The sequence below is a fragment of the Xyrauchen texanus genome, chromosome 31 (assembly GCF_025860055.1).
Source record: "Xyrauchen texanus isolate HMW12.3.18 chromosome 31, RBS_HiC_50CHRs, whole genome shotgun sequence".
NCBI lineage: Eukaryota > Metazoa > Chordata > Actinopteri > Cypriniformes > Catostomidae > Xyrauchen > Xyrauchen texanus.
This window is the reverse complement of record NC_068306.1, coordinates 3,972,591-3,999,871: the sequence shown is the minus strand read 5'-3', so window position 1 is coordinate 3,999,871 and position 27,281 is coordinate 3,972,591. Positions and strand designations below refer to the sequence as shown.

The 27,281-nt window shown below is 38.9% G+C and overlaps 2 protein-coding genes and 1 pseudogene across 5 annotated transcripts in view; 1 reads left to right on the top strand and 2 right to left on the bottom strand.

The window, feature by feature from the left end:
• Positions 1 to 27,281, bottom strand: part of LOC127625049 (zinc finger protein 208-like) — a 632,925-nt pseudogene that overhangs the window by 158,631 nt on the left and 447,013 nt on the right.
• The window catches only part of LOC127624980 (zinc-binding protein A33-like), a 203,655-nt gene that overhangs the window by 34,352 nt on the left and 142,022 nt on the right, over positions 1 to 27,281 (bottom strand). The gene's annotated exons all lie outside the window — the stretch shown is intronic.
• The window catches only part of LOC127624982 (zinc-binding protein A33-like), a 54,280-nt gene that overhangs the window by 1,645 nt on the left and 25,354 nt on the right, over positions 1 to 27,281 (top strand). For 2 of the 4 annotated variants that reach the window (XM_052099984.1, XM_052099983.1), the window contains exons 1-6: positions 19,954 to 20,065; positions 20,628 to 20,720; positions 20,867 to 21,417; positions 23,632 to 23,727; positions 23,810 to 24,043; positions 24,126 to 24,276. In XM_052099984.1, the coding sequence (XP_051955944.1) occupies positions 20,648 to 20,720; positions 20,867 to 21,417; positions 23,632 to 23,727; positions 23,810 to 24,043; positions 24,126 to 24,276 (1,105 nt within the window). In that variant the 5' untranslated portion in view covers positions 19,954 to 20,065; positions 20,628 to 20,647. Of the gene's footprint in view, positions 1 to 5,440; positions 5,537 to 5,618; positions 5,853 to 5,934; positions 6,086 to 8,622; positions 8,650 to 8,816; positions 9,493 to 19,953; positions 20,066 to 20,627; positions 20,721 to 20,866; positions 21,418 to 23,631; positions 23,728 to 23,809; positions 24,044 to 24,125; positions 24,277 to 27,281 lie in introns of those variants that run through there. The other 2 variants (XM_052099985.1, XM_052099986.1) reach the window with 2 other exon arrangements.

Below are 27,281 nucleotides of genomic sequence, written 5' to 3'. Positions count from 1 at the left end.
ATTGATTACACATGATTAATGTATACTCCACTTGATAAAAATATACTACACTGGCACAGGCTACAGTTAGTCGTCATCACTCAGAGAAATGTAGCAGTGGAGTCTGACACCAAACAGGAATGCAGCTGGATCTGGCCGGCAATATTTCTGAGGTGGAAGAATGCAGTTCTACAAACATTGATAATTAGATTTTCAAAGGACCGATTGGTATAAAATATAACACACAAGTTCTTCACTGTAGAAGACGGTGTAACAGTACATCCATCGAGAGTTGAGTTATATTTTAGTGGCTTATTTTTAATCATTAGGATCTCTGTTTTGTTGGGATTGAGTTGAAGGACATTTCTGTCCATCCAATCTTTGATTTCATTGATACATTCTGCTAATTTGGAGACTTGTGAATTTTCATTAGGTTTAGAAGAAATATAAAGTTGTGTATCGTCGGCATAACAGTGGAAACTTATTCCATGATTCCTGCACATTGTTCTTGTCTTTCTGAACAATGTGCATCAGCAGTCAAAAGCCTTGTGAGGGTTCTAGATCATATAAAAGTGTCACATACAGTTGATTAGCCTAGTCGATACTGGTTTTCCAGCCCGATGGACTTCTGCAAAAGCACATGCACAAAGGCTATAGCTGTTCAGTAATTATGCATTTTAAAAATCACTCGTTTCCAAATCCCAACAATCTTCCCAGACATTAAGTTTGCTATCAGGGTATCATCTGTGGAACACGATATAAGGTCATGCAGTATGTTAGTCTGTCACCATTCACTTTCAGTGCATCTTTTTCCATACAGTGAATGGGGGTGTTGACTCTGGAACGTTTTCTCCTCTCGCATTATTGTTCGGTTTATCAATATGTCTACGAACAAGGGCAGGTGAAATAATGGCAATTAATTTGTCCTATACAAGTGGAATACTAAAAGTTCTAAGAACACTAATGAATCTGGGCCGGTCATTAATGTAAACACCGTTATAATTCAGAAAACATCCAGAAAATGTATTAAAAATACACAAGCTTGAAAACACATGAATTATTCAGACCTAGCATTAGCCTTTAATTTAATACTTTACATTCAGAATAAGTGCTTTAAAGAACAATTGACAAATGGATTTAAATATTACCCAATTCAAGATTAGATGAATTATCCAGAGACACAGGGCTAATGTAACAGCACCTACACAAGACCAAAAGTAGAAAGTGCAAACAGAGCCGGCATTATAAACTATTGAAATTGAACAGTCCATTGGACCCCTAAGCACAACCTACTTTCATAGCAGTGTGAATACAAACACATTAAGGTTCAGATTATCTCTGTGGCAGATGTTTCAGGCTGAAAACCAAGGGAGGGTTAATAGTAAGAGTGTAAAACACCCTTCAGTTACACAAAGAGGCTTCCCTTCTAGAAGAGCCGGTTAGAACTGGAGGCATTTGCCTGACAGTAAATCATGGACAAAGTTGCATCTGTATTCATTAAGTTGACAGATTGCGATCAGAAGTGTTTAATTGAGATGTTTGAACAGTCACACTAGTCAATGAAGCAAGCAGTACAATGGGTTTGGATAGTGGTTAAGTGCCACAATACTCAACCCCAAAAAGGGGGGCAGCAGTTTTAAAGGGACAGATGATAAAGTTGAATGAAAGTGCAAGTTGAACACCCACCACAAACATCTGTGCCACAAGTTTAATTTACCAGAAGCAAGAGGAACACAAGCTATGAGAAAATCATGGTTTATTAAACACCTCAAGAATCTACAGATCAGTTGCAGAATGTGTCCTGCCTCATACTACTGACATCACTGGGTAAAGATGCATCACTGACAGATCCTGTAGAATTGGTCTGGGTTAAGTTACCATTACCAGGCCCACCAAGCTCTGCCATTAGGAGCATCGACCAAGGTGGCATTGTTTTCAGAAGCATACTGGTTCAAGGTAGCGTTGCCCTCAGGAGCATCATGGACCAAGGTGGCATTGTTTTCAGAAGCATACTGGGTCAGGGTAGCGTTGCCATCAGGAGCATCATGGACCAAGGTGGCATTGTTTTCAGAAGCATACTGGGTCAGGGTAGCATTGCCATCAGGAGCATCATGGACCAAGGTGGCATTGTTTTCAGAAGCATACTGGTTCAAGGTAGCATTGCCATCAGGAGCATCATGGACCAAGGTAGTGTTGCCCTGGGTCCAGGTACCATTGGCAGATGAATCAGGATCTTAATTTGAATTACAATAAGTTACTTTTAAAACACGGCTCATGCAAATAAAATGCAGTGCAATCTTTAACCTGCGAGTTACTGACTGTAGGGGAAAATGAAACCCAGCACGTTAGATGGAAGGAACAAATACACACCTTTATCTTCTCTGACAACTCGCCTAACAGCACTCCAGGATGAGTCAATAGAAGAACCAAGAGCTGAGAAAACACAGAAGCTTGTAAACACAAATGTGACATAACAGAATCAGTTTCAATATTACTCCCTGATAGCACACATTAAATCACCCAGATGTCCATTTGATGTGCATGTTTACATCTGGAGAAGTTTGGGGTTACATGGTTTGCTCATCTGCAATACACTTCCTCTTGGAAGTCAAGACTCCAATGTCTTGTACACATTTGTGATTTAAATGCAGAACAGCTCTTCACATGTTTAGTAGAACACAATGAGATCTGGTACTGCTTCAGACACAAAAATAAACTCACCATTCCACAGCAACTGATGACAAAGAGCCAGAACAATGGCAATTTTAACAGCACTCATGTTTGACCACAAGATGAACTACTATGAAAACCAATCCAGCTACACTGAAGTTTCAGTCAAACCAGGACTTTTATAGCCCAACAGAGAAATATTTGCATCACCTGGATGCCTCGTTAACTCATCCAGATCACCACTAATTAATGAGAGCCTTAATTGAAGTGTCACTTATTGTTATCCCATTTCTCTAACCTGAACTGATAGAAATATGATGATGACCCACAGTTAACAGCTCATGTATATGACTTTATTTATGTTGATTTGTTTCCTGTGGAGCATGTGTGTATTCTCTGTCTATGTTCTCAATGCTCATGAATTGTATGTTTTGCTTACTGCACATTTCCTGCAGCTTTACAGGAAATCATGCATAAACATTTATTATTAATGAAACTGTCATATCTATAATGTCTCAGAGTGATCATTGTGTATTTTAATTAAATATGATTGTGAATTGTGTATATGTAATGAAATGATAATTGTATTAATAACCCCAGTGAGCAGCTGAAGGTGACTGAAGGAACACAAAACTCCATAAGATGTTGATTAATGGAGAAAATGGAGAATTAGTGTAGATTTAATACAGAGTTATAGATCACGATAGATGTTTCTGGTTCCAGCAGACCTGACTAAAGCAGTCTAATTGTAAGATGAAGGTTAAATTAGGTGTACACTTGGCTAAATAGATGATTCTGTCATCGTCATCAGTCCCTTAGTCTTTAGACCGTTGGGGCACCACATGAACTTGCAGCTATTATCACTCTCCACGCCTCTGTCCTCGGCCTTTCACAATGCGTCGCATTGTCGCAAACGCGTCCATTCATGGATGTTGCCCTCCCATTTTCTTCCTTTGGCCAACTCTTCTTCTTCCTAATGGCACAGTCCCCTGCAGGATTGTCTTCGCAAGACCATTGGAACGTATGACTTCAACTTTCGCCTTTTCCTCACTTCTTCGTTTGTGATGTGGTCCATGTAAGAGATGGCGAGGAGAACGCGAAAGCATCTCATCACTGTTGCCTGTATTTGCTTTACAATTTCAGCTGTCAGGGTCCAGAACTCAGAATCAGAATCAGCTTTATTGCCAAGTATGCTTACACATACAAGCAATTTGTCTTGGTGACAGGAGCTTCCAGTGTACAACAATACAAACAATACCAAAAACAGCAGCAAGACATAGGTAATTAAATAAATATATAAATAAAAAACGTACATCCAGAACATCACATCCGCCTCCATCTTGGAAAAATCCGCTTTGTGCGGTTAGAATTAACTGCATGAATCCGAAGCTTTGGCTCTGACTGCGTACTGCCCAGTAACGGCTTTTCAGACAGGTGCCTTCCAGAGGCCCAAACAGGGCATTAAGTATTTGGGCATCTTATTCCCTTCATTTGGAATGATAAGCATCATAGATTACATTTCAATAAGTTACTTTGACTGATTGACAAAGGTGGGCTAGGCCTACCCAAGATTTTGATTTATTATTATGCATTCGGTCTCAGATATTTGGCTCATTTGTCGCTTCCACTTGAGAGAGCCCCTCCCTGGTTTAGTACCGAAAAGAAAATTCTTTCACCTATTTTGCCATTGCAAAGCCTTTCTATTAAACTAAACGGAGAAGTTAAGTTACACCCGGTTATCTCGCATTTGCACACGGTGTGGACAAATGTGTCCTTTATGCTGGATGGATTGTGTGGGAGGTTACTACACTCGGTGACCTATATGAGAGTGGGGTGTTGAGATCTTTTGAAAACATGGTTCAACATTTTAGGATTCCCAGATCTCAGTTCTTTAGATATTTGCAGCTGCACCATTCTACTCTACTATTTTTGGGAGTATCATACACCCCCATAAAGCTGCAGATACTCTGTGAATGGTGATTACTGCTTTTGTAAAAGGTCATGAGGCATCAGTGTATTACTCCCTGCTAATTCAGAGTCTGGGGGACGGAGCTTCAACTTCTCTCGGGAGATTATGGGAGAAATATTTAGTGTGGGTTAGGATTCTAAAAAACATCAAGTTGGGTGCGCCTTATGTAATTTAAGATTTTGTCATTTTATCGATTCTACTGGATCCCCTTTAGATTGTTTAGGCTTGGTCTTAAAGACACACCCACCTGCTGGCAATGCCAATCAGCGGACAGGGAAACAACCCATGTGTTAAGATCCAAGAGTTTTGGTTGAGGGTTCAGAGCTTCGTGTGTGAAGTGGTTGACACTCAGTTTTCGTTTTGCCCCAGACTGCGTGATGATTGGCAGGTGGGTAATCCTCAGGGGTTGGAGATCGTCTGGTGCACCCTCGTTTCGTGAGTGGTGTGTCGAGTTGGGCAGGGTGGTGGCGTTTGAAGAGATAGTGTATAGAAGGCCGGGCAACATCGGCATCAGGAAGTGGGGCGGCTATATGACATTTTAGGAGGGCTCTCAGAGAGGGGCAGCGGAGAGGGACTGGTGTGTTTTTTTTATTATTACGTTTTATTGTCTATTTGTGTGTCTTTGTCAGTTGACTTTTGACCACTGGAGTGCTTGTTTGTGTCGGTTGGGGGGTTAATATTCGTGGGGAAAAAAAGTTTCCTATAGAGAACGAGAGTGCAAAGAAGAAGGCAAGAGTTACTAATATTCAATCAATACTTATTTTGAAGATGGAAAAGCTGTGTTCAGTGATGAAATGTGTCTGTGTTGTTCTCTGTCTGTAGAATCAGCTGGTAAAGACACAGACAGACGTGCAGCAGATGATCCAGAACAGAATGAAGAAGATTCAAGACATCCAACACTCTGTAGAGATGAGAAAGGTCAGTCAAATTTAGGTTCAATCTTCTTTATAAATAAAGGTGCTGAATTAAATACATTTAAACTGTGACTTGATCTCATCAGAGAAACACAGAAGAAGAGAAATCACACAGTGTTGAGGTGTTCACGACTCTGATCCGCTCCATTGAGATATGTCAGACTGAAGTTGTTGAGATGTTGGAGGAGAAGCAGAAAGCAGCAGAGAAACAGGCTGAAGATCTCATTAAAGAGCTGGAGCAGGAGATCACTGAGCTAAAGAGGAGAAACTCTGAGCTGGAGCAGATCTCACACACTGAAGATCATCTTCATCTCCTACAGGTCAGTGTCCATCTCTCTCATCAATGAGAATGATTAGAAAACACTCCTCATGCTGATGGATTTCTCCTCTCTCCTGCTGTAGATTGACCCGTCCCTGTACAGCCCTAAAAACAGTAAGAACTGGACTGAGATCAGTATTGACACTCATGTGAGTGTGGACACTCTGAATACAGCTCTGACTCGACTCAAAGACACTCTACATGAGACTGTAGATCAAAAACTCGGTCAAACTGGTAAGTGTATAGTAGACCTGTCACGATTATTAAATAACCGTCTGATCACAGTTATTTGAGACAACCGCGATTATTGGGCATTCAAATTCCAATCATATTTTAATGCCCAAATAAGGGAATTTTAAGTGAATATACTGTATAAATGCCATGAACGGCACATTTGTGTGTCATTCAGTTGAACTCTGAGTCCGATCTTCACTGAGTCACACAGCGGACGTCAACCAGCTCCTGTCCTGAAGAGCGCGTGAAGCGATCTGATACACACACTGTCAGCAGAGACTCGTGAAAATATAAACAAACAAATATAAAGTCTCATCACTAACGGTCACTAATCACTAAATCAACTCTCTCCGGGTTCAGTCATCTATTAATGGTGTTGAACAACACTCTGGGAGAGTTCGAGAGTAAAGAAATAATATTAGAAACATGATTTGCTCTTTTAATATTTCAACAAACCTCCGATCAGCCTTTCTACACTCCTGTCTGACAGCACGAGTAGCATTATCTAACCACGGTTGACCTCTAACTATGATGTTTTTATACGAGCAATAACATCCCAAATATCTGAACACTCAGAGTTAAACACAGTAACCAGCTCATCAGGACCTGCCTTAAAAGAGGGAGACTCAATAAATGACGTAAAGGAGGAGGATAAAAAAGCATCTGTAAAAGCCGTAGATGCAGATGAGGTGATCAATCTAGAGCAATAAGCAGAAGACTGAGATGATGATCCACAATTCAAAGTGACATTAAAAATCACAGGATCAGACAAACAGTCATCACCAATTTCATCATTACAAATTTGAGACCTAAAGATAAAACCAGATCCAACGTGTGACCCTGCTCATGAGTCGACCCGTGACAAACTGAGTGAAATTAAGAGAATCTAAAAACTGAGACACCAAAGACTTTTCAGGACAACAAACATGAAAAAAATCTCCCACAATACAAACATGTGACCATGATGTTAGGGGTATAACAGTTAGAACCCGGACCAGATATGGAGAAAGAAGACCAGGAGTCGAGAAGTACAATTAAGGAATCCAAAATTTACTGAAGTATAGTTTGCAGTGAAATTGGTAGAGCCAGAGGCAAAGTCTCACGAGGAGATCGAAAGCCAACTCATACCTTACACAAAATCTTACATCAATTATACCATTTGCAAGGACGTACATTCCATTATTTTACTCCTGATTGGCTAAAAGACCATAAAGTCACAACATATAGATAGTTAAATGGCCTATCAACATTAATCAGCGCACTTGTCGTCCGAGCCCGAGATTTACATCTGAAGTGACCTCGCAGATGGTCGCGGGGCGTCTTCGAGTCGGCCTGGTGTGCCTTCCTGGGTTCAAAACCTAGGTAGAAGGTCAAACGCACACACAAAACACTGACGAACGACAGTTCTTCTCTGGGCACAAGAGAGCCAGAGCACACATTATCAGGCCATTTAAACCAAAACAGAGAGATAAAATATTCACTCCTCAGGCAGAGGAGAGGGGTAGAAATAACATACATTTCTTCCCTAAAGAAATAATAATAGAAAATCACACTTCTACTATTCAGGTATTATTACATAGGACTTTAAACCATATACTTAATCATAGAAAAGTAACAAGCAAACACAGAACATATGTTTAACATTCTCCCTGCCCCCTCCCCGGAGACGCTGGAAAGCAGCACAGATACGATTATCCCCAAAAGACCTTCAGGCTACGTGCAGGACAGAGAGAAAGACTCTGGAATGTTCCTTAAAAGACACTAGTTAACATTCAACACACATATGATTCAAAGTATATTTCAGTTATGCATAAGAAAATAGAATTGATTATGTATCACTTTATTAAAGAAGTTAAGCAACAGAATATCGATATATATTGATATGAAAGGATATATATATATGTATTGATATAACTGAAGAGACAAGGGATTTCTGACCCTCACCCTTCAATGAGAAATTAGGAAATACGTGTTTTACTATTAAATCATATAATACAAATAAACCTATAATATAAATATAATAATATAGGTATAAAAATGACATTTAATTTTTATTAAAAATCTTTAAAATATTAAAAAACAAGTGTAAATGTAAAATTGAACAAAACTAATGATGTCCAAAAAATTAAGAATTTACAAATATTTTTATATTTAAAACATTATTTTTCATGTCATTTATACATTATTAAAGACATTATTTGATTTTTATATCTGAAGGTAAAAATGGAAAAACTAATTTTTATAATGTATGAATCACACATGCAGAACAAACACCTTAAAATATGACAATTAATCGTCATAAGATGAATGAATTAAAATAGTTTGTTTGACAATCATCAGCTGAATGTCATAATGGTGACAGCTCTAGTGTATAACAAACATAATGTCCAGATTTACTTGTGTCAGTAACTGTCTTGAGACCAGTTCAAATGACTTTCTGTGTTCATCAACAGCATGTTCATAGAGTTTCAGAAGCATTTCTCCTGTAATATTCCTGTAAACAATTGCTGATGTTTTCTTGTGATTTGTGTTGACAGTATTGAGGAGGATGCAGCAGTATGCAGGTACAGTGTGTGATCTTCACTGTTCTCTCATATACACTTACAATACTTTACATTTATATACTGACAGCTGACTTACTGCACTACACTTTCATTATACTCTGATTCAATATTACATCAATCAAAATGTTTGTATTCTGAAGTGATTGATATTCTCTGATCTCTCTCAGTGGATGTGACTCTGGATCCTGATACAGCTCATCCTGATCTCATCCTGTCTGATGATGGAAAACAAGTGAAACATGGAGACATTAGACAAAACCTCCCAGATAAACCAGAGAGATTTGATACATGTCCCTGTGTCCTGGGAAAGAAGGGATTCAGTTCAGGCAGATTTTATTTTGAGGTGCAGGTGAAGGGAAAGACTGAGTGGGATTTAGGAGTGGTCAGAGAATCCATTAACAGGAAGGGATCGATCACACTGACTCCAGTGAATGGATTCTGGACTGTGAGTTTGAGGAATGAGAATGAATATAAAGCCTGTGATGATCCTCGTGTCTCTCTGTGTGTGAGAATGAAGCCACAGAAGGTTGGTGTGTTTGTGGATTATGAGGAGGGTCTGGTCTCCTTTTATGATGTGGAGTCCAGCTCTCATATCTACTCTTTCACTGGTCAGTCTTTCACTCAAACACTCTTTCCATATTTTAGCCCATATTTAAATCAAAAAGGTAAAAACTCAACTCCACTGATCATCACACCTGTCAGTTACAATTAATGAATTTACACCCCATAAATATAAAAACTACATGAACATTAGATTTGTACATTTCTTAAAAGACAATATGAGGTATGGTTGCTAGGGAGATCTGGATGGTTGCTAGGGAGATCTGGATGGTTGCTAGTGTGTTCTGTAAAGTCACCTAAAAAAATTCAGGTTGTGAAATTCGAGTTTTTATTAATCAAGTGGTGAAATTCAGGTGTAATTAAAATGTTTGATGTATTAATGTCATACAGAAAGTTTACACACAATAACAGAACAATGTCCACATTGTGTGAAATGTTCATTCAGATCCTTTTTCAGTGAAGCGAAACTTTTCATTCAGTTTTCATATTATTTTAAATAAAACTTTTTAACATGAAGATGAGAGAAAACATTTTGATAATTTATTTTTGGGTGTGGTTAAAGGGGGGTTAGCCTAAAATTGAGATTTATTCTCTAATATTTCTAATTTAGTCACATGATGCTACGACTTAATTCTCTTCATTTTTTGTTTCTTCACAAAATATTACGATTTTATTATCGAAATCTTTATATATTATATTTAACGTGGCAATAAAAGTTCAAATAACATTAATTTTATAATCGCATCTGGAAACACCTGCATTGGGTTTCATGACTGTTATTAAACTACTAACTACACACACACACGCACAAACACACACTTTACTAACTACACACATGCACAAACACACACTTTACTAACTACACACACGCACAAACACACACTTTACTAACTTCACACACGCACAAACACACACTTTACTAACTACACACATGCACAAACACACACTTTACTAACTACACACATGCACAAACACACTCTTTACTAACTACACACATGCACAAACACACACTTTACTAACTACACACATGCACAAACACACACTTTACTAACTACACACATGCACAAACACACACTTTACTAACTACACACATGCACAAACACACACTTTACTAACTTCACACACGCACAAACACACACTTTACTAACTACACACATGCACAAACACACACTTTACTAACTACACACATGCACAAACACACACTTTACTAACTCCACACACGCACAAACACACACTTTACTAACTACACACATGCACAAACACACTTTACTAACTCCACACACGCACAACAAGTGAAATTGCTGAATTTATATTTACTATATTAGTAAGTACACATATGTGGTGAGCTCAAGCGATTCTCTAAAGTGCCACATTTCTATTTTGTATTTAAACACACATGCAAATAAAGTTCACAGTTGTTCATTCTGGGACTTTCCAACTTCAGCAATTTGTCTAAAATTGGACCTAATCAGGAGACAACAGCAAACCTGTAAACACAAAAGATCAGATTTCACATGTAGTTTTTTGATGGGACAGTTTGTATAATTGTCACTGCAGATTTATTTATGAACTAGAGCTTATAGACAGAGTGATGTTATTGTACTATACTACATTATACTGACAGATCAGTGGATATGAATTGTTCCTCTTCACTCATTTTCTAGTACTAATCATAAAAATGACACATAAAATAATATTTATATTACATCATATTTATATCACTATATTTACATTACAAAATGTTTTGCCAAAAACTTGCCCATGTTCATTTGAGCAGAATTTAATTTTCAATAGATTCAGAATAAATGTATAATGCAGCTTAAATGTGCATGGAAAACACATGCGTCACAACACTTTTAACAGCTTTATAGCCTAAAGGAATAGTCCCCCAAAAATAATTTACTCCCAGATGTGTACGACTTTCTTTCTTCTGCAGAACACAAACAAATCACAGATCTCTGGTCCATTTAATGCAAATAAATCATGCAAGTCTAAAAGCACAAAAACAGTGTTTCAGAAGGCAGTCCATCTGGACCTGGGCTTTTATTGAGGGGAGCTTTCTGAATAATCGCATCCAACTCTTCCAAAGTCAAATCCATCTCACAAGATGACTGATTTCCATCACTTATAATAGGTGTGAATGCTTGAACCCTCTCAAAAAACATCAGAAAACTGTGGAATAAATGAAGAAGTATAGAGAAACAAAATTAGAAACTCTGGCTTCATCTGTGACCAAATTGCCCTCAATATATAGAGAAGATATTCTTTCAGCTTTCCCTCTTTTCTTTTCTAAATTAAAAAATATGCTGAATTTTACTCCCCGAATTCAAGCCACTTCACTCTGGATCTAATAAAAGCACCTTTAGTCTTTTCTGCATTTTGGTTATTAAATTCTTCTTTTAGGTTGTGCAGTTCTACTTTATCATCTTCTTTTGTCTGTTGCTTTCCTAAAATTGTTCATTTCAATTAAAATAGAAGTATACTTTAAATATTTTGCCTTTACCAATTGTTTACTAAATCGAACAGATTATTTTCTACACTTATATTTGAACATCTCCCAATTAGACGATACTGAAACAGCAGATTAATGGAAACGTCTGTTAGAGAGCACAGTACAGATTGTGTAGTTGATTTTAATTAATCAATGTATAATTACACTTCTTCACATTAAGGAAACACATCTCAAAGAACATTTCATCTGGAAAGCATCACTACTACTAATTATTCTACTAAACATGTTAATAAGATCAGGTTTACAAGCGATTTAATCTCAAACATCTCATGGACATCTGCAGGATCTAATTGACATTTGAGAGGAAATGTCTTAAAGATGCAGATGAGCCAACATGTTAAAACAAGTCTTCCATATGAAGAACACACATGAAGTAGTTGTCTGGGTGATGTATGTGTCCTATCAGGGTGATTTGTTAACTGTTATCAGATGCCATTAGGCGACATCTTATCCACAGCACAAAGTCTGGTGTCTATGTTGACCAACACATTAAGCTCAGCGGGGAACGTAAGGTTGGCCGTGGACAGGGAGAGCAGTCAGTGCCACAAAGAAAGCCACTGCAACCATCAAAGACAGTCAGTAAAGCAAGAAATGACTAGTGTGAGATTCAATCAAACTGTTATTTATAATATCTTTTATTGCTTTGCCATTATTTTCACAAGTGGTACATTTCCAAAACTGATTGAACAGATATATATTTCTCTCTGTGATTGGTTGATGTAGTTACTTGAGATAAATTGGCAATTACATGTGCAAATTCATTATATATTGTTATAATCTCTTTGAAAATGTCATTTAGATGTTCACACTTTAAAAACAAAAACAATTAAACTAGTTATTATGTATCGATATGATCAATTGATTTAACCATTAAGATCAGCAGGTTAAACTGATGATCATATTCTTTACAGTAATTGAGAACAGATGCATTGAACATGTGAATATTAAGAGCATAATGAAGGTAAATCATTTATGAGATGTAGTGGAAAACGTTTCTGGGGGATTTTGTGTTTTGTACTGAACATATCCTGAAATGTTTGAAAGAAGTGTGTTTTCAATGATCTCTTGTGACATTAAGAGGTTTGAACATTTATCACTTGTTCCTGAAAAGATTTTGTTTGACATTTTCTGAAATTGCTCCAGAAATAAAAAGAAAATGTTTACAGGTCATTTCCTGGAAAGGAAGTTAGGGGGAAAGAGGCGGTTTGGACCATATAAGCGTCAAGAAAATACTTTATTAATAAACTTTTGTTTACTGGATAAACCTCGTGAAACCCCCAAAGGAGAGGATGAACTATCTCTTACAATGGCTGGACTTGGGAGACGAGCACAACGTCTTTCAGAAAACATCACCCATTCAGAGGTACAATGATACATTTGATTCTGTTTGGGTCCTTTTTACATGTCATTGTCATTATTACAATATTATCAGTCATTAATATATTGAAAACTATGTCTTGTTTCTCAAGCTGTCAGAGGTGCTTAATAATTCATTTCCAAAAATGGCTCAAATCTGTGGTGTGGTGTTACTACACAAGTGTTCAGGTATGATGGCCTGCTTTTTTAAATCCTTTAGTACGTAAGAATTATAACTAAATGGGATGTGCAGTTGGAAAGAAATGTTTTTGAACCCTTGGATTAAAAGAAACAAGTAATGCAGAAATCCTGGCATATTCTAAAGTTCACACACATCTTCCTGAAACTATTTATATTATAATTGTTTGCTTTATTCAAGGAGGAGGTGTGCAGCGGAAGTTAATTGTTGTCCCTCCTGACCCTGATGGATATAATAGCTGTTTTAATGTATTAATTAGTGGTTTATTACTCACACAAACTTATTAATACACTTCAGAAAACATTACTTGATCGACTGGAGTGGGGTGGATTACTTTGATGCTGTCTAAAGGTATATTTTGGACCATCAAACATTAATTGCATACAGTTGCATTAAAGCTGGGATGAAAAAAAATAAGAATTTGATGAAGAAAGAAAGTCTTCTACATCTTGAATGGCCTGAGGGTTAGTAAATTACCAGCAAATGAAGCAGCACCAAAAGCCAGGGTCAGAATGATGGTTGGATGTTGTGAACGCATTGAACTCCCATATAGGGAACTGAAAAAAGTAAAAGGAGTACTTGTTTAAGACGGGATCCTTGCCAATCTTGTCTTGTGCAAAGATGCACGGGAAGGATGCTTATTATTCTAAATCCGTATTGCGGAACTGATTTTAGGAACTTGATAAGATAACGAATAAACAATCAAAGGTTTTATGGAAACAATGAGATTATGCATATATTACCTATATTATTTGTGCGTTTTGACATGAGTGAGAGTCTTTTCTGCTGCGTCTGATATAACAATGTTTACTCTTTTACGAATAAATGAAGCAGAAACTGGAGCTTGTCATTGATTGATATGCTGCAGCAAGGTTAGATGAAAGAATGAGTGAAGTTGTGCGGGTTAGCAATACACGCAGGTCTTGCAGAGAAGAAAGAGTGTGACCGACCTCTCAGTCCGGGACGGAGTTGTATTACGCTGGTGAGAGCATCAGCTTGACCGACAGAGGCCGGTGTAAAATGTTCAGAGCTTTGATCTGATTACTCCGGTATCAGGTGTTTATTGAGACACGTTTTGTGCTCCGCTGGTGTTCGCAGTAAGATACAAAGTATTAAGGGACCTTGTCATTTGTTTGGACAGGTTTTGAATGTTTTATGAAGTGTAGATTATTTCTGTGATAGGAATCCGCAGAATTGGAGAAATTCCCCCACAGTATAAGTCAGAATCTTGTAATTAGTACATTAAGTGATTGCACCATTAGCTTCGCAAAATCTAAGCGATTTATCCCTTATGCTAATCAACTCTAATTCTCTGCTCTAATTCTCAGCTCAACAGATGACCTTAGTGACCTCACTGATGAAATTTTAGGCTGTGGATTCACCGGACAAGTGTCTGTTGGCAAGAAGAGCAACATCATCAGGTAGTCTTAGCTTTTAAATACCAAAGGGGGTCACGAAGGTCTTATTTCATTTGTATGGTTAGATCCTTTTTCTATTATACCATATGACTAGTAACAATGAGCTGTAATCTTAATTACGTGTATTTTATAAAAAAGTATTGTTAAGACCTACATGAATGAAACCTTTTCCTGATCAAATATTTTAACATCACTCTGTAGTGCTCTTGTGCTTCATTCTACCATGAGACTTGTCCCCGTGCTTGATCAGCTTCCAAAAGGCCTGATCCTCTATGATCTTCTGAAGGTGATGGAAATACACCCAGACCTTTGTCTACCACTGTTTGTACCAGGGGAGACAGATGACCGGGTAAAAGAAAATCATTTTGTAGACATAAAGGATTACTTCACCCAAAAATTCAATTGTCATCAACTGACTGTGGTTGGGTCCATATTGAGCAGTCATGGATCACAAGAAAGAACAGCACTGAAGAATAAACATCACTTAATATAGCTTCACTCTTTCACTCTTGTTAAAAAGAAAGCTGACATGTGTTGGTAGATGGAGAGATGTGACTGGCAGTAAAGGGAGGGAGAGACAGATGGGGAAATGGAGATTTTGGTCCTGTTTCCACCTTGCATTAAGATGCGTTTTTGGTGACCCGATCACACGTGGAAGGTGGAAAGAGGATGTGAGGATATGATGAATGTAAAGGGTGACTGAAGCTGTAAATCCCCAAAATATTTAATATCCAGTATTTCATAGAAGAAAGTCAAACAGGTTTTGAAACATGAGGGAGAGTAAACGATGACAGAATTTGTACTATGGGTGAACCATCAGTTTAATGTTTGCTTTGAAAATTGCAGATGCATAAAGAAAGGCCAACCTATTTTTAAGAACAAGGTGAAGCTGCTGAAGAAATAACTGTGGGTAAAATAATGCCGTGGATGACAGGTCAAAGACACCGGCCAATTCTTCCTACTGACAAGAAGGAATTCAACATCACTGTAAGGTTCATTCATGACTGTGACCCAAACCATACATGCACTCGCACTGTTACCTTTCCTACATCTCACCTGACAACATTTCACAACTTCAAAGATATTATGAAAATGGTTTTAAGACACGGAGAGTCCTTTGATAATGTATAACTTTAGAGAAGGGTACATTATTTAAGTTAACTATTTATGCAGTTCTTGTTCTGAGGGACGTAAAAAAATGTTTTGTTCATATAATCATTAGTTGCAATATTTACTCCATTCCAAATAAAAGCCAGTTGTGACGGTTTGTTTTAATTTATCTGCTGTGCATAAATTCTAGAATAAAATGTACAATGTAGTTTAATATTCACACAAATTAATTAATCACGTGATTTGTGTTATTTAGTACATGTACAATTATGATTGTTCAATTCAAATATAAGTTAATTCTCTAATGGCATCAGCAAATTCAGACATGGCTTTGTGCTGTTAACATACTTTCAATATACTGAAGCAAGGATATATAAAGATCTCTTCCATAAGAGTCAGAGGATTTAAGAGGATTAAATGTTGATTTTAGTGTTTCCATCATTGACAGAGTGAGGGGGCACTTAATTTCAGATACATGAACTCCAATGGCTTCTTCTATCACACTGTCACACATCTCCCAGTCTGTTCAATCAGCTCCAGATTCTTAAAGTATAACAAGGGCAATTACAACCTACTTCAAGCTCAAAAACAAGTTCCAATCATGTATTAAACAAAAATAAAAACCTGCAAAAGTGTCACCAGAAGAGTTCTGCATGTGTCCTAGAATCCACAGCTGGTTAGGAGCGAGTCCACCTTCGGTACGCAATGGATGATTGTCCCAACCTTCAGCAAAAGTGTGCAAGTCATGCTCTAGACGTGGGAGAAAGACGTAATGTGCACAAAACACATGAAGAGAATCTGACATGTCCAACAAGCTATCATCTTCCAGGCTGAAGAAGGTCATAATACTGCTGTGTCACGCAAAGCCAGATGTCCCGCCATGAACCATTATTCACTCTTGCTTGTGTGTGGTTCAAAACCTTTCCTTCCTTTGAGCAAAAATATATTAGGCACAAAGTTAGTCTTGGTCATCAATCAATTTGATTGAACCTTTTTCCTCTATACAATGAAATGACTGACGATTAACACCTAAAGTTTACTTCAATTAGACAAAAAACTATTTTTTATTACCTTTGGTTATGTACGCTTTTGCCAGCAATGAAGCTTCCCACGTTTCCCACACCTTCATCACCTCTGACCCTAAAAATTCTTCATGGCAGCCATAAATGTTACTGATAATAATCCAAGTGAATGAGACATAAAAGGTGCTGCTCACCTTGAAGGCCACCCATAATTTTGCACAGACTTGAGAAGAAATGATAGCGCAGTGTTTGAGCGGTTGTTCGTTGCTGGTTCCAGGTACATGATCTATATATACAGAACAAAATGCATGTATATTGACATCGTGTAATATGTATCAGGAATAATGTACAGTACAGCCAGCAAGTCATAGTGCAAAATAAAGCCAGAAAGACTGTTCAATATATGGCTACAAACCAACTGCAAATTGCAGAGTCTAGAAAAACAGCTAGATTCCAGCTCCGGTTATGTTTATTCCCATTCTGAGGTCTGTTTATTTAAGAAAATAAATAAACTGACATTGATCTGAGATGATATTTGCTTCATTAGTTACTTGTAGAGATCATAGAATAATATGTGAAGTAGGAAAGATGACTAATCTTATATTTAATCGTACTACTAAGATGGTGTGATCAAACGATTGGTTTATATGTACTGATCAGCCACAACATTAAAACCACCTGCCTAATATTGTGTAGTTCCCCCTCGTGCCGCCACATGGATGATTGTTGGTGTCAGACGGGGATGGTTTGAAGATGAGGGTCAACAGAGAATGGTCAGACTGGCTCAAACTGACAAAGTCTACAGTAACTCAGATAACCACTCTGTACAATTGCGGTGAGTAGAATATAATCTCATAATGTTTTTCTGAGATGTGGGTTGGCACAGTTTCGGCATCACGAGGGAGACCTACACAATATTAGGCAGGTGGTTTTAATGTTGCCGATCTTTGTATGGTTTCACTGACTGCACATTTGTAACAAAATCCAGTATTAACGTTCCAGTTTAACCTTTCGTGAGTAACCATCTATGCCCCCAAATATGATGTTGTACCTTAAAAACTATTTTTTTTTAAATAAGATGGACTACATATATGATTGTGCTTACTATACCTCTAAACATATAAAAGAATTGAGCAGTTACCTTATGAGTTTGTGATTTGTGTCAATATGCACCAAGGACAAAGGCTGTTGTACAAAATATGACCTCCTGACAATGCACCCCAGCTGTGTCATTCTTTCTAAAATGCCAGGTGCATCAACCCTGTGCATGGACTCCTTTATGCGGTTCCACTGTACTTTGTGTCCGTCTGCTTGCAGGCAACCTTTTACCATCCTATACCCTGCGTTTGGTATTCTTCTTTTGGTGTCCAAAATGACATTATCCAATTCCTGGTCAGACAGAGAGCTCTAGTTAGTTAGTTTTGGTAGACAAACCTAATTCACGCATTCGGTGGAAGATGGTCGCCTGGCTGACTCCTAAGACGTTAGAAATGCAGGAGATTGGTAAAGACATGTCAATGAGTCTGCCCAGCAGTTCCTCTGACAAAATGTACTTGGGTCGGCCTCGTCCACAAGCAAACTCTCTGATCGGAAATGGGGGTGCCTCTTGCAAAAGTGTTGTGTGAATTTTGGTTTGTAGAATCAGAAGTGTCTCCAAAATGTAATTTGGTACATCCATTAGTGTGGAGGCAGATGTCAGAATAAAAACTTCCTGGTTAATGATGTAGTTACAATAGTCAAGAACAACTGATGTCCATCTAAAATGGCCATTAATGTTGACCTGAGGTGTTCCAGTAGGTGCATCATCAATGGTCCCTGTAAGAAAACAGACTGTTTGAATCCTCTTAATGACACCTGATAAACAATGATATACAAGCAGACAATCAACTAAAATAGGCAGAGCTGTAGTCCACCCAAAAATGAAAATTATCTCATAATTTCTTCACCCCCATTCCATCCCATATGAGTATGACTTTGATAAGCATAACACAAATGAATTAAACGGCAACCAACACTTTCAAGGTCCAAAAGTCACATTGATCCATGAAAGTCACATCTGTGATGGAATGGGAGTAAATTACAAGATAATTTTCATTTTTGGGGAACTATCCCTTTTAATAGATGTTGTGAGGAGTGGAGATGGAGTGACAGCACTAATGGAAAGGAGTCAAAGACAAACACTTTCAGCAAAACATTGAAAAATGCATCTTTTTTTTAAACTAAAACATTGTAAAAGTAAACTTACCAAGTACATAGTTTACCAAGCAAAAGTCATAAAATGTTGAAACAAAAATAATGTTCCACCATAAGTGCTGCTGCTGAGCAGTGATATGGTGAACGGGTGTTTGACATGAAAGCGGAACAATAAAGTGTATTACAGTACACTGTGTAGTACACTGTGTAGTACACTACTCAAAACATGAGAGCTGTGAAGCTATGCAGCGAAGTGCATGACATTATACTCTTAATCGTGACCAGAATCAGTATAATAACAGTTATTAACTATTAGATAATAACAACAATTTCCTTAATGTGAAGAAGTGTAATTATACATTGATTAATTTAAAATCAACTACACCAATCTGTACTGTGCTCTCTAACAGACGTTTCCATTAACCTGCCTCTATATGCCAAGAAATGCGACAGTGCGCTTTATTAACACAAAATAACATGATTAAAGATCGATAGAAGTAAAACATTGCATAATAATAATAATAACAACAACAACAACAAAAAAAACAGAGTGGGGGTGTGAGAGTGTACTTGTTCTTCTGCCATTTTGCCGCGATGAGGTTGAAATGGCTGCCCAGCCCCCACTAGCTGAGATTCAGGGGCGCGCATGCGCACTTTGACAGATTGATTTATCTTCCAGTCTTTTAGTAATGGCTGTGACAGTGATTCGTACTCGTAAGTAAAGATTTGTGCTCGTAACTGAGCAGCTGCAAAAATAGACGTCTTGTCTGTAGAATAATACACACACACACACACACACACACACACATACACACACACACACACACACACACACACACACACACAACACAGCTAATAGGAATGAGATTATACCTGTTATATATTCATGAGAAGATAGGGGCGGGGCTATGATGTCACTGAATCTCAGGTAAAGTGAAACTGGTTTTAAAACAGGAAGTCTTTCAACGTTTTCTCTCTTCAAACGGCAGAATATTTCTTCAGATATTGTCAAACTTTAGTGATCACAGCTGATACTCACTCACAGGTAAGTGATAATAGAAATATAAGAGACTGTTCCCTGAACAGGTTTCTAATGTTAGTGGTCTGATTCAGAGGAGTTTGTGTCACACTGGAATAAAGCTGCACAAAACCAGATTTAAACACCAGTTAAATACTCCAACTAGTTTACTGAATTAGTATCAGAATATCATTGAATCGGTTATAAATCAGAGTTTGATGTGTGCTGTCATGTTGTCAAATAACTTGAAGACGTCAGAAACAGGAAGTGTTTGAACTGCAGACAGAATGAACAAAGTCCAGTGAAAAAGTTTCATCTTTTTTACTCCATTTATTATTTCATATATAGAAAGAGTCTTTTATGATGATGTTAAAGTGTTGTAAAGATCTGTTTCTATGTTCTGTGGCTCCTGGAGATTTTGTATTTCAGTTCTTCGAGCACACAGGAGAGAGATGATGACAATAAATAGCAGTGCAATAGTTCAAATACTGTCAATGACTTTTATGAAGAGACTCACTGGAATATTTCACACACTTTGATCATGTTTCATGCAGTGAAATGAGATGTTGGAGTGTTGTGTCCTAAACAGGATTAAAGAGAGGAAAAGCAATGGCAGAATCTTCATCAACATCACCAAAACAAAAACCAACCAGGAGAAACAGTTCAGAAGATTTACATCCATGTAAGTCAATGAGAGAGAAAAATAATAAATGAGTGAATTAATGAAGCAAATAACATCAACAACAATAATAATGTCATGTGAAAAACCTAAACATCACATCAGATTAAATCTATATACAATAATACTTCAATAATTTGTATTTTCAGCCATGTTGTCCTCCAGTAGTGCACTAAATGAGGAGCTTCAGTGTTCAGTCTGTCTGGATGTGACTGATCCAGTCTCAACTCCATGTGGACACAACTTCTGCAAGACCTGCCTGAATGAATGCTGGAAAAACACTCAGAACTGCAGCTGTCCATTGTGTAAAGAAACATTCAGCAAAAGACCTGATCTGAAGATTAATACAACACTCAGAGAGCTCGTGCAACACTTTGAGAAGAAGTTTAATCTGGGTAAATCTGAAGTTCTCTGTGACTTCTGTGATGAAAGAAAGCAGAAAGCCGTGAAGTCTTGTCTGATGTGTCAAAGCTCTTACTGTGAAACTCACCTGGAGCCTCATCGGAGAGTCCCACGACTAAAGAAACACAAACTGATGGACGCTGTGGAGAATCTGGAGGATTATATATGCCAGAAACACGAGAGACCTCTGGAGCTGTTCTGCAGAGATGATCAGACGTGTGTGTGTTTGTCCTGCACTGAAGGAGACCACAAGACTCACAACACTGTTCCTATAGAGGACGAGAGTGCAGAGAAGAAGGCAAGAGTTACTAATATTCAATCAATACTTATTATGATGACATCTTTTATACATATAGATCAGGTGGGGTTTATTCAAGGCCGCAGCTCTTCTGATAACATTAGGCATTTCATCAATATGTGGAATGTCGATTATCAATTAATAATTAAGAAATATTTAGAAACAATAAATGACTGTTACCAAATGATGAGATCATTTCAGATTACATCAGAGCAGATAAAATCAGAAATAATATTAATACAATTCTTGTAGAAGCACGTTGTGAAGTGGAGGGGGGCGGGAATGTCGCACGCCCGGTCCCCAATCGGATAAAGGCGGCCAGTGACGACGGTTCGAGAGAGAGAGAATTACAGGCATGTCCGTCATGTGTGTGTTTATGTTGGTTTATTTTGGTTTAAGTTTTCATTAAATTATTATTTATATTGACAAGCTGTTTCTCTGATGTACCGTCGTGTAGTCTTCGAGCACTCCTCCACACTCTCCGGCGGACGATAGCCGCTCCTCTCCGGGCGAACCAGAGTCAAACATCGGACCCCCAGCGGACAGAACGCCCCCTCCGCTTTTCTGGCGGCACGTGGGGACACTCCTCCGACCCTGGCAGCGGCTTCCTCGCTCCAGGCGGTCGGGGAATCCAGTCCCCACTCGCCCCGTGGATGGTGGCCGTTTCCCGTGTCCGTGCGGTCGGGCTCCTCCGTCACCCGGCAGATGTCAGCGGCGCTCCCCTGGGTGGACGGCACTGTCGAGGACTCTGCGATGGCATCCCTCCTCCTTCCCGGGTTTCAGCACCAATGTAAGTGGGTTAAGATGAGCAAGGAGGAGGCGAGAACCGGCTTGTCAATATAAATAATAATTTAATTAAACTCAAAACAAAAAGGACAAACATAAACACACACATGACGGACAAGCCCGTAATTCTCTCTCTCTCCCATCAGGACGATTGGGCCCCCCCTCCGCTCCACAATTATGTAGACTGATTTACAAAGGTGAGCTAGGCCTACCCAAGATTTTTATTTATTATTATGCATTCGGTCTCAGATATTTGGCTCATTTGTCGCTTCCACCTGAGAGAGCCCCTCTAGTATCGAACAGAAAGTTCTTGCACCTATTTTGCCATTGCAAACCTTTCTATTAAACTAAACGGAGAAGTTAAGTGACACCCGGTTATCTCGCATTTGCACACGGTGTGGACAAATGTGTCCTTTATGCTGGATGGATTGTGTGGGAGGTTACTACACTCGGTGACCTATATGAGAGTGGGGTGTTGAGATCTTTTGAAATCATGGTTCAACATTTTAGGATTCCCAGATCTCAGTTCTTTCGATATTTACAGCTGCGCCACCTGCTCTACTATTTTTGGGAGTATCATACACCCCCATAAAGCTGCAGATACTCTGGGAATGGTGATTACTACTTTTGGAAAAGGTCATGAGGCATCAGTGTATTACTCCCTGCTAATTCAGAGTCTGGGGGACGGAGCTTCAACTTCTCTCGGGAGATTATGGGAGAAATATTTAGTGTGGGTTAGGATTCTAAAAAACATGAAGTTGGGTGCGCCTTATGTACTTTAAGATTTTGTCATTTTATCGATTCTACTGGACCCTCTTTAGATTGTTTAGGCTTGGTCTTAAAGACACACCCACATGCTGGCGATGCCAATCAGAGGACGGGGAAACAACCCATGTGTTAAGATCCAAGAGTTTTGGTTGAGAGTTCAAACCTTCGTGTGTGAAGTGGTTGACACTCGGTTTTCGTTTTGCCCCAGACTGCGTGATGATTGGCAGGTGGGTAATCCTCAGGGGTTGGAGATCGTCTGGTGCACCCTCGTTTCGTGAGTGGTGTGTTGAGTTGGGCAGGGTGGTGGCATTTGAAGAGATAGTGTACAGAAGGCTGGGCAACATCAGGCATCAGGATATGGGGCGGCTATATGACATTTTAGGAGGGCTCTCAGAGAGGGGCAGCGGAGAGGGACTGGTGTGTTTTTTTTTATTAAGTTTTATTGTCTATTTGTGTGTCTTTGTCAGTTGACTTTTGACCACTGGAGTGCTTGTTTGTGTCGGTTGGGGGGTTAATATTCGTGGGGAAAAAAAGTTTCCTATAGAGGACGAGAGTGCAGAGAAGGCGGCAAGAGTTACTAATATTCAATCAATACTTATTTTGAAGATGGAAACGCTGTGTTGAGTGATGAAATGTGTCTGTGTTGTTCTCTGTCTGTAGAATCAGCTGGTAAAGACACAGACAGACGTGCAGCAGATGATCCAGAACAGAATGAAGAAGATTCAAGACATCCAACACTCTGTAGAGATGAGAAAGGTCAGTCAAATTTAGGTTCAATCTTCTTTATAAATAAAGGTGCTGAATTAAATACATTTAAACTGTGACTTGATCTCATCAGAGAAACACAGAAGAAGAGAAATCACACAGTGTTGAGGTGTTCACGACTCTGATCCGCTCCATTGAGAGATGTCAGACTGAAGTTGTTGAGATGTTGGAGGAGAAGCAGAAAGCAGCAGAGAAACAGGCTGAAGATCTCATTAAAGAGCTGGAGCAGGAGATCACTGAGCTAAAGAGGAGAAACTCTGAGCTGGAGCAGATCTCACACACTGAAGATCATCTTCATCTCCTACAGGTCAGTGTCCATCTCTCTCATCAATGAGAATGATTAGAAAACACTCCTCATGCTGATGGATTTCTCCTCTCTCCTGCTGTAGATTGACCCGTCCCTGTACAGCCCTAAAAACAGTAAGAACTGGACTGAGATCAGTATTGACACTCATGTGAGTGTGGACACTCTGAATACAGCTCTGACTCGACTCAAAGACACTCTACATGAGACTGTAGACCAAAAACTCGGTCAAACTGGTAAGTGTATAGTAGACCTGTCACGATTATTAAATAACCGTCTGATCACAGTTATTTGAGACAACCGCGATTATTGGGCATTCAAATTCCAATCATATTTTAATGCCCAAATAAGGGAATTGTAAGTGAATCTACTGTATAAATGCCATGAACGGCACATTTGTGTGTCATTCAGTTGAACTCTGAGTCCGATCTTCACTGAGTCACACAGCGGACGTCAACCAGCTCCTGTCCTGAAGAGCGCGTGAAGCGATCTGATACACACACTGTCAGCAGAGACTCGTGAAAATATAAACAAACAAATATAAAGTCTCATCACTAACGGTCACGATCACCGGATCAGTGTCGTAAACTGGAGGAAAACTCAGCCTTTATTTTCTTTTATCAACAAAACGTGTCAAAAACAGTTCACAGATATCCACAGAGGGGTTTAAATCAACTCTCTCCGGGTTCAGTCCTCTATTAATGGTGTTGAACAACACTCTGGGAGAGTTCGAGAGTAAAGAAATAATATTAGAAACATGATTTGCTCTTTTAATATTTCAACAAACCTCCGATCAGCCTTTCTACACTCCTGTCTGACAGCACGAGTAGCATTATCTAACCACGGTTGACCTCTATGATGTTTTTATACGAGCAATAACATCCCAAATATCTGAACACTCAGAGTTAAACACAGTAACCAGCTCATCAGGACCTGCCTTAAAAGAGCGAGACTCAATAAATGACGTAAAGGAGGATAAAAAAGCATCTGTAAAAGCCGTAGATGCAGATGAGGTGATCAATCTAGAGCAATAAGCAGAAGACTGAGATGATGATCCACGATTCAAAGTGACATTAAAAATCACAGGATCAGACAAACAGTCATCACCAGTTTCATCATTACAAATTTGAGACCTACAGATAAAACCAGATCCAACGTGTGACCCTGCTCATGAGTCGGCCCGTGACAAACTGAGTGAAATTAAGAGAATCTAAAAACTGAGACACCAAAGACTTTTCAGGACAACAAACATGAAAAAAATCTCCCACAATACAAACATGTGAACATGATGTTAGGGGTATAACAGTTATGACCCGGACCAGATATGGAGAAAGAAGCCCAGGAGTCGAGAAGTACAATCAAAGAATCCAAAATTTACTGAAGAATAGTTTGCAGTGAAATTGGTAGAGCCAGCAGCAAAGTCTCACGAGGAGATCGAAAGCCAACTCATACCTTACACAAAATCTTACATCAATTATACCATTTGCAAGGAGGTACATTCCATTATTTTACTCCTGATTGGCTAAAAGAACATAAAGTCACAACATATAGAGAGCTATGCGGCCTATCAACATTAATCAGCGCACTTGTCGTCCGCGCCCGAGATTTACGTCTGAAGTGACCTCGCAGATGGTCGCGGGGCGTCTTCGAGTCGGCCTGGTGTGCCTTCCTGGGTTCAAAACCTGGGTAGAAGGTCAAACGCACACACAAAACACTGACGAACGACAGTTCTTCTCTGAGCACAAGAGAGCCAGAGCACACATTATCAGGCCATTTAAACCAAAACAGAGAGATAAAATATTCCCTCCTCAGGCAGAGGAGAGGGGTAGAAATAACATACATTTCTTCCCTAAAGAAATAATAATAGAAAATCACACTTCTACTATTCAGGTAGTATTGCATAGGACTTTAAACCATATACTTAATCATAGAAAAGTAACGATCAAACACAGAACATATGTTTAACATTCTCCCTGCCCCCCTCTCATCACAGCTAAGCTTATCCCCAAAAGACCTTCAGGCTACGTGCAGGACAGAGAGAAAGACTCTGGAATGTTCCTTAAAAGACACTAGTTAACATTCCAACACACATATGATTCAAAGTATATTTCAGTTATGCATAAGAAAATAGAATTGATTATGTGATCATGCATATAGTTAATTCATCACTTTATTAAAGAAGTTAAGCAACAGAATATCGATATATATTGATATGAAAGGATATATATATATATATATATATGTATTGATATAACTGAAGAGACAAGGGATTTTTGACCCTCACCCTTCAATGAGAAATTAGGTAATACGTGTTTTACTATTAAATCATATAATACAAATAAACCTATAATATAAATATAATAATATAGGTATAAAAATGACATTTAATTTTTATTAAAAATCTTTAAAATATTAAAAAACAAGTGTAAATGTAAAATTGAACAAAACTAAAGATGTCCAAAAAATTAAGAATTTACAAATATTTTTATATTTAAAACTGTCACGATCCCCTGTTGTCTGCCCTGTGTCTCACTTGTCATGAACTACACCTCCCATGATCCTCTGCACTAATCACTGCCAGCCCTGTGTCATTGTGCTCACCTGATTGTAGTTTGTCTTCATCATGTCTCCAGTGTATATAAACCCTGTTTGTTCTCCATTCCCCTGTCGATTGTTGAATGTTAGTAATGTTTGTTCAGCCTGCTCTGTGTTTCCTTCCCGAGTTCCCTGCTTATGTTTATTTCCCCATCGTGGGTTTTCCTTTGTTTATTTGTTTAAATTAATAAAAGTAAACTGCTTTTGGATCCGCACCTTCTCGTCTGTCTTCACTCCAGCCTCAGTCATAACAGAACGATCGACCAACAAGATGGATCCAGCGGTTTTAAAGGCGAGCTGTCAGCTGCTCAGCTTAATGCAGGGAAACCGACCGGTGGAAGACTACACCCGCGATTTTCTCGCGATTGCGAGTGCCACCAACTTCCCTGACTCCTCCCTGGTGGTTTTTTTCCATGGCAACCTGAACAGTGCGCTCAAGGAGCGGTTGCCATCGACAACGCGCGGCTGGACGCTCCGCGCGTTCGTGGAGGAGACCCTACTGGCCTGCGGTTCCCCTTTAACCGTGGACATCGTCGAGGAGAACCCCGTAGCTCCTCCCACAATGGTAACCCTCCATTCGCCCGTGGTTCGTCCTTTCACGCCTGCCAACGAGCCAAACTTGCTGCCAGCTTCGTCCGCCCGGAGG